Source organism: Sinocyclocheilus rhinocerous, unplaced genomic scaffold (genome assembly GCF_001515625.1).
Source record: "Sinocyclocheilus rhinocerous isolate Xijiao unplaced genomic scaffold, SAMN03320098_v1.1 scaffold1745, whole genome shotgun sequence".
Lineage (NCBI taxonomy): Eukaryota > Metazoa > Chordata > Actinopteri > Cypriniformes > Cyprinidae > Sinocyclocheilus > Sinocyclocheilus rhinocerous.
The window spans coordinates 11,351-18,999 of record NW_015654943.1 but is presented as its reverse complement, the minus strand read 5'-3'; the positions used below and the strand labels follow the sequence as shown (position 1 = coordinate 18,999).

The window sequence follows — 7,649 nt, the reverse complement described above, 5'->3', positions numbered from 1 at the left end:
GCATAACAGTGGAAACTAATCCCGTATTTTCTAATAATATTACCAAGGGGCAACATGTATATTGAAAATAGCAGAGGACCTAGGACAGATCCTTGTGGCACTTCATATTTTACTGGTGATAATTGAGATGACTCCCCATTTAAATAAACAAAGTGGTAGCGATTGGACAGGTAGGACCATCTTAAAGCCTGCGCTTGAATACCTGTATAGTTTTGTAATCGGTCTATGAGTATGTCATGATCTATGGTGTCGAACGCAGCACTAAGATCAAGTAAAACTAGCAATGAGATGCAGCCTTGGTCTAATGCAAGAAGCAAGTCATTCTCCAGTAGGATTGTTATTCCAGCCCCCTAAAAAACAAACACACACAGACATACATGACACTTAAGGAATAATTCACCCAAAAATGAAAATTTGCTGATAATGTACACACTCTATGTAAGATGTATATGACTGACTGTCTTCACCAGAAAAAAAAATCTTGGATGGTCTGAGGGTGACTACATTATTGGTAAATTTTCATTTTGGGTAAACTATTCCTTTCATAGTGATATTTGCTCTTTTTTAGAATTTTAAAAATTAAAATAACAAAATATGGCTGTCGCACACCTGACAAAAAGTGCAGCACTGCGTCACGTCTCGGACAACTGACATGTATATCACTCTGGCCGTGTTGCTTTCAATTCAAGCAGCCTTCTAAAACAATTTTTTTAATCACCAAACAGACAATGAGTTTGGCGTTGACGAGTTTGAAGTTTGATGTTTGAAAAGAGAGCAAACGGAAAGAAAAAGTGCAATCTATATTATAGCTCTCTATATGAAGCATACAGACTTTATTAGAGTCACAGAAAGACAAATGTTTAGTTGAAAAATGCACAATACACAATATTCCAGCCTAGGGTTAAGGTATTATGTACATTAACAATCCTGTGTAAGATACTTGAATGACAAGAGGAGACAACTGTGATCTGGAAACTTTTACTGAACCCGATGCAGCACAGAACAGAACATACATCTTCAGCCAGTACCTGGAAAACAGTCTAGCATAACACCCACTTACCCTCTAGGGAAAAACTAGTAACGCCCCTCCCAGCCCTCTTAAAGGAACCTCACTGTTGCATTATATTTAGCCAATACACTACACACATTTCTCACAGTCCACAAAATCTGAAAATCTTCTTGGGGGACGATGCTCTCTTACGGGGTACCTCCTAGAGGGAGGGGACTCTGACATGCCCTAAGCTCCAGAAAGCTCCTCACCAGGGATTTCCATCTCTATTGTGGGCGGCTGTAACTCAGGCATTTCGGCCCCTGCGGGCTCTGGTAGAGAGGCAGTGTAGCCATCTAGCTCGGGCCTTGATGGACCCACTGAGGGTGCCACCCTGTCCAGCAGCTGATCAATATGCCGTCTGCACCTGCCCATCACTGGTCCTGACCTTGTATGACAAGGGGCCTGTGACATCAATGATGACCCCAGGAATCCACTTAGAATCCCTGGTGTAACTTCTCATGCACACCAAGTCATGTGGTCTAAACTCTCTTACAGTGCCAGGGCATTTTTCAACACTCCGCTCCTGTTTGTGGAGCATATCACCTTCATGGTCAGGATGCAAACGATCCAGGGCCGTGGTCAGTCACCGATTCATGAGCAACTCAGCAGGACTTTTTCCAGTTGACAGCAAGAAACGAGCAAGTCGGATCTGCCACTCGCCCTTGGTGATGCGAGACAGGGCTTCCTTGGTTGTCTGTGCCATGCAATCAGCTTGACCATTTGAGCTCGGATGATAAGGTGCTGTAGTGACGTGGCGAATACCATTGCGCTCGGGAAACTCTTGGAACTTGGTGGATGTGAAAGCAGCCCCATTGTCTGAAACTATGACGTTGGGCAACCCATGTGTTGCAAAAATCAGTCTCAGTTTGTTAATAACTGCACATGATGACATGGAACTCATCAGAGACACCTCTAGCCACTTGCTGTGCGCATCAACCACTATGAGGAATATTTTGCCTTGGAAAGGGCCCGCAAAGTCAATATGTAGCTGGGACCATCTTTTTGTTGTCCACTCCCAAGGGTGCACTTTTGCCTTAGCAGATGCATGACGTGACATCAGACAGGTTCCGCATGCTTTGACAGTTTCCTCTATATCTCTGTCCATGCCCGGCCACCACACATAACTCCTTACAAATCCCTTCATGTGTACGATACCCGGGTGCGCACCATGCTGCAAAGCCAGAACATCTCTCCGCGCCAAGCCAGGAATAACCACACAGATTCCCCAGAGCACAGTTCTTATGCACGGAGACTTCATGGCGGCGCAAAACGAATGGTTTGAACAGGGGCATAAATTTCGTCTAACAGTAGGGGGGGGGCAATAAACATAAAATTTCTCTAGAGTAATTTTCGAAGGGGACACAAATTATATAGCTAAAATTGTACTTGTAAGGATATGTATACACAGAGGAATGGCTTACTACTATTAGTGCAGCAGGGAGACCGTGCCAAATTAGGCAACTTAAAACTGTTGTGGTCGCGCCGTGACAGCGCTCGTGTCCGTTGTAGACATAGTGTTGCCAAGTCCGCGGTTTTCCTGTGGAATTGGGCTACTTTATCACTGTTGCGCGGGTTGTTTTTCATGTCCGCAGGTTGAAGCGACCCCAATAATGTGTATTTTAGCCCCCGGAATGCGATTTTTACCGGGGGACCCCTCGAAACGCGGATAGTTTGGGTTAGTTTTGAGTAGCAATTGGGCGGGTTTTGTTATGAAAACCTGGCAACCCTTTACCTCAAGCAGGTAACGTTATTATTGCTAACAGCTGACTCATCGAAACATACATTGGCATCATCTGTATTAAAGAGAAAATAATCACTTCATCCGATGTTTAAGTGAATAAAATAGCCTTGACAAGCCTTACTTACTGGAGTTCCACAACTATTGACTTTGTTCTCTCTCACCGGACTTGTGTGTGTGTAGGTGATGTAAAAGAGGAAAGCAGGCATTTGGACCAAAGCACTATGAGGCAAGGGAGGGCGAGACTCAAAATGTTTCTAAACTTAAAACGCATTTTTTCCCCGTTTGTGTTGTTTTACTACTTACACAATTATTAAAAGTATAAAACATTGTTATTTACAATGCACAGCGTGGTTTTTAATTATATTTTTAGGGGGGGACAACCCTCAGATGGGGGGGTCCTGTTTCCCCCGACCCCCCCGGGATTTCCGTCTATGGGTTTGAACCGGCTATCTGGTACATCAGCTGGCCACCCATGTAGTACCCAGCGTAGTACACGTGACATGACAGGGTCCTTAAGTGTAATGTTAGCAATTCGTTCAGCATGCATAGGTGCATCTGGCACCATTTCCAGTAGCAATACTTCCAAAGGTGGCGGCGTAACAACTTCAGATGCAGGCAGAGGTAAGCGACTCAGGGCGTCATCATTGCCCATTTGTTTGCCAGGCCTGTAACACGGCTCATAGTCATAAGCTCCAGTGATCAAACTCCAACGTTGCATTCGTGGTAAAAGGATGACAGGCATTGGCTTGGAATGGTGCACAAGTCCAAGCAGGGGCTTGTGGTCCGTAAAAATCACGACGTGGCGGCCTGCGAGATACTGGTGAAACTTTCTGACAGCAAAAACTACTGCTTCCTTATCGATTTGGACATAATTCAACTCAGTGGTGGTCATCGAGCCCGGAAAAGCCCGCGGTGAGTTTTAATAGTCAGTAGTTCGGATGCTTTGACATCCAATGGAAGCTGCTGATAAGCTTGTTTCAAATCAAGTTTAGTGAAAACTACTCCTCCTGCTAGCTTTGAGAACCGTTCAGATGCCGTGGGTATGTGGTACACATCAGGCTTAACAGTTGTATTCACAGTACAGCGATAATCACCGCAAATCCTCAAGCCCCCATCTTTTTTTGCTACAACCACTATGGGTGTGGCCCACTTTGCATGCCGCACAGGTTCAAAAATTCCTTGAGCCACCAATTTATCCAGCTCCTCGTCAAGCTGTGGCCGTAAAGCGAAAGGAACTGGGCGGGCTTTGAAAAAACGTGGCGTAACTCTGAAATCAATGTCAATGGGGCAAACCCCAATGTCCTGAAATACCTCAGAATATTCAGCCAGTATTTCCTCTATGGACTGAAGCTGTACTCTGTGCACTCCTTCAACCGATATTCCAAGGACATCAAACCAGTCCCAGCAGACTAGTGCCCTGGCCCCTGATGACAAACAAGGGCAGTGTGTTTCGAGTTCCTTTGTACATCACTTCCACAACATTTTTTCCTTTTACTTCCAAGGTTGCTTGTGACCACTGCTTTAGTACTCCATTGTCTGCATTCATTTCAGGGGATTGAGAGGGCCACAATGGGTGATAAGTATGCTCACTAATCAAGGAGCATGCTGCTCCTGAATCCACTCCCATTGTGTGTGCTTGTTTGTTCAGTATCACAGTGGCCAAATATGGCTTTCTGCCCCCCCCCCTTTTGATTTGGTAGTGGTGTTGTAAACCGTACTCATTCTGCTGGTCGTGAGTTATAATGTTTGTATGCCGTTCCGCTGTGATACCGGCTGCATCCTTGTCACTAATGTGTCTAGTCTTTGTTAAACACACCCGAGCTATGTGTCCTCTTTTTTTAAAAAATTTTTTTAACAGTAATGGCATACAGCAGTGGAAAACTTACAGTCTTGTGGGATGTGCTACCGCCACACCTGTAGCATGGTTTATCACATTTTTGATCTTCACTTGTAGCTGCAATCTTGTGTGCTGATGCATGCGTATGGTCTGCATAATGAACATCATCTTGAGGCAGTGATTCGTTTTGTTGCTGACGAGGTAGACAAGCATTTAACAATGCTGTTTCTGTGGCTAACGCCTTTTCCTCTGCCTCTTTAAAGGGTCATGAAACCCCCTGTTTCAGCGCTGGTTAGTTCTCACCACAGTTTTTAAAAATGCTAAAAAAGTGGGCGTGGTGCGCTGTGAGTGGAGGGGGAAGAGGGGAGACAGACAACACACACAGCTTCGGGTTCAGACAGTTTAATTTAGCTCCCATCGATTTAAAAACACAAATAAATGCACAGCCATTTGCACTCTGTATCGAAAACAGACATGAACATGAACGTGCTGTTGCACCCTCTGATAACTTTTTAAGACTTATTCTGCCATGATTATATAAGCCTTTTGACAGGTTGTGTCATGGAGCTGTAAAAATGGTTCCCTTTCAGTCCGTCACACTCGTCGTCACATCGGATGACCGGCGAATTGGGATCTCGCTTAGAGAGACCAATCTACTTCGAGTGTAACTAAATGAGCCAATGCACATTGGCATGTGATTATTGCATCCAGCTGCCGTGAGTATAAGTAGGCAGCTGGTGCAGCGCATATTCAGCTTTTCGCATCGGAGCCGAGAGATTGTTTCGGAGAAACTCAATGAGTTCCGCATGCTCTAGGAAGCTCTGGTGCTGGTGGTACGGCGCTTCAGCGGCGGTGGTTCTTCCTGTGTCGAGTGGGTTGCACATATCAGGCTGCACTATCCCCTGTTTGTGTTGCAGGCGGCCATCTCCCCTGTGCACTTCAGCACACTAAAAGAGAAAATTCTAAAAGAGCAAACTCTAAAAGAGCATTCACGGGTGGACGTCTTTTTAAAGATGCCTTTCCACCCGTGCTTTTCTGGTGCCCGTGCCTCTGCCTAGATCTAGGGCTCCCCCTGGCGGCCGCCGGGGGGACGCTACTTCTGGCAGTAGCCGGACTGGTCTTATGGTGGTGGTGAGGAATTCTCCTCCGAGGGCCCCTCCTTCCACCGGCACTTCACAGCCAGTGGAGCCACCGAAAGAACAGGCTGGACCCTCTCGTGGGGTACCACTTGTATCCTTCGGTGCTCCCACTGATGATCGGATGTCAATTGCTGCATCGGAGGGTGAGTCAGACCTTTCTGGAGATGATGATCCGGCAGCGCTGCCACCTTCTGGGTGGCCAGCAATGCCGGATACGGATACGGAAATGGTGGCTATGCTTGCCCGGGCCGCTGAGAGGATCGGGCTTGAGTGGAAACCTCCACCGCGTCCTGAATACTCGAGGCTGGACGATTGGTTTCTCGGGGTGGCTCGCGCTGGTTCTCAGGGCCCCATCCCAGTGCCTTTCTTCCCGGAGGTGCATGATGAGCTCACTGGGTCGTGGACGGCACCTTTCACTGCCAGAAACCGGCCCAGTGGCTCATCCTCCCTCACCACCCTCGACGGTGGGGCATTCTGAGAGAACAGGGCATTCACATTCTCAACTACCTCGATGACTGGCTCATTCTAGCTCAGTCTCAGGATCAGTTGTGCGAACACAGGGACTTGGTGCTCTTGCACCTCAGCCGGTTGGGCCTTCGGGTCAACTGGGAAAAGAGCAAACTCTCCCCAACGCAGAGGATCTCTTTTCTCGGTATTTCATATGAGACCGCTTCAGCACTGGCTCCATGGCCGAGTCCCGAGGTGGGCGTGGCAATGCGGCACTCACCGGGTCCGAGTCACACCGGCCTGCCGCCAAACCTTCACCCCGTGGTTAGACCTTGCGTTTCTCCGGGCAGGAGTGCCCCTAAAACAGGTCAACAGGACACCACTGCGACAGTTGCGTACATCAACTGACAAGGTGGTCTACTGTAGCAAATTAGCTCAAAAGGGAAATGTATATAAATAATAACAATTAATTATGATTGCGAGTGTTCCCTCGGCACGGACGCACTGACACACAGCTGGCCGCGGGGCCTTCGCAAGTATGCGTTTCCCCCGGTGAGACTTCTTGCACAGACACTGTGCAAGATCAGGGGGGACGAAGAGCAGGTCCTGCTCGTGGCGCCTTACTGGCCCACTCGGACTTGGTTCCCGGAACTGATGCTCCTTGTGACAGGGTTGGAGCGAAGGCTGTCTCCCTCCACCCTTAAAGTCTACGTGGCTGCGATTGCTACCAACCATGACCCCGTGGAAGGGAAGTCGGTGGGGAAGCATGACCTGATCATCAGGTTCCTTAGGGGGGCGAGAAGGCTAAATCCTCCCCGGCCCCCCTCTATACCCTCTTGGGACCTGTCTGTAGTGCTCAGAGCACTACAGCAGGGCCCATTTGAGCTGGGCGCTGGCTCGTGGCGCCTCACTGACAGATATTTGTAGACCTGCGGGCTGGGTGACCCCCAACACGTTCGCTAGATTCTATAGCCTTCGTGTGGAGCCAGTATCCTCCTGTGTTCTCACCTCAAACAGATAGAAGCACTGAGAGGCCCCGGCTTCGGGTCGGCTTGCTAAGACTGCTCCAGAGAGTCCATATCGTAGACCCTGTCGAGCTCCCCCGTCCCCTCGGCAGCCAGACAGCGACAGGCCCTCACTCGATGAATCCGTGAGAACCGGTAGATCCCACATGTGTAAAATCCAGGTATGGCCTCAGAGCCTGTGTTTCCCCGGCAGACTTCCTGCTATTTTCCAAGAGGGTTACAATCACCTCTAACTGGTCTTCTTGTGGTAAGCCCCGGCCTACGCCAAAAAGAAGGGGCGCAGGAGGCTTCCACAGGACACCGGAAGGGGCAGTATCTGTGACCCCCTTTGGTAGGGATCCCAATTCGTCAGTCATCCGACGTGACGTTGAGAGTGACCGACTGAAAGGGAACGTCTCGGTTATGTATG

At 48.4% G+C, this 7,649-nt stretch overlaps 1 protein-coding gene across 1 annotated transcript; it reads right to left on the bottom strand.

Annotated features, from left to right (window-relative positions):
• Nucleotides 1-1,634: 1,634 nt before the first annotated feature.
• On the bottom strand, nucleotides 1,635-2,309 carry LOC107717890 (uncharacterized protein K02A2.6-like). The gene has a single exon (XM_016524794.1). The coding sequence runs from the start codon at nucleotides 2,307-2,309 to the stop codon at nucleotides 1,635-1,637; it is 675 nt and encodes a 224-aa protein (XP_016380280.1).
• Between the last annotated feature and the right edge of the window lie 5,340 nt (nucleotides 2,310-7,649).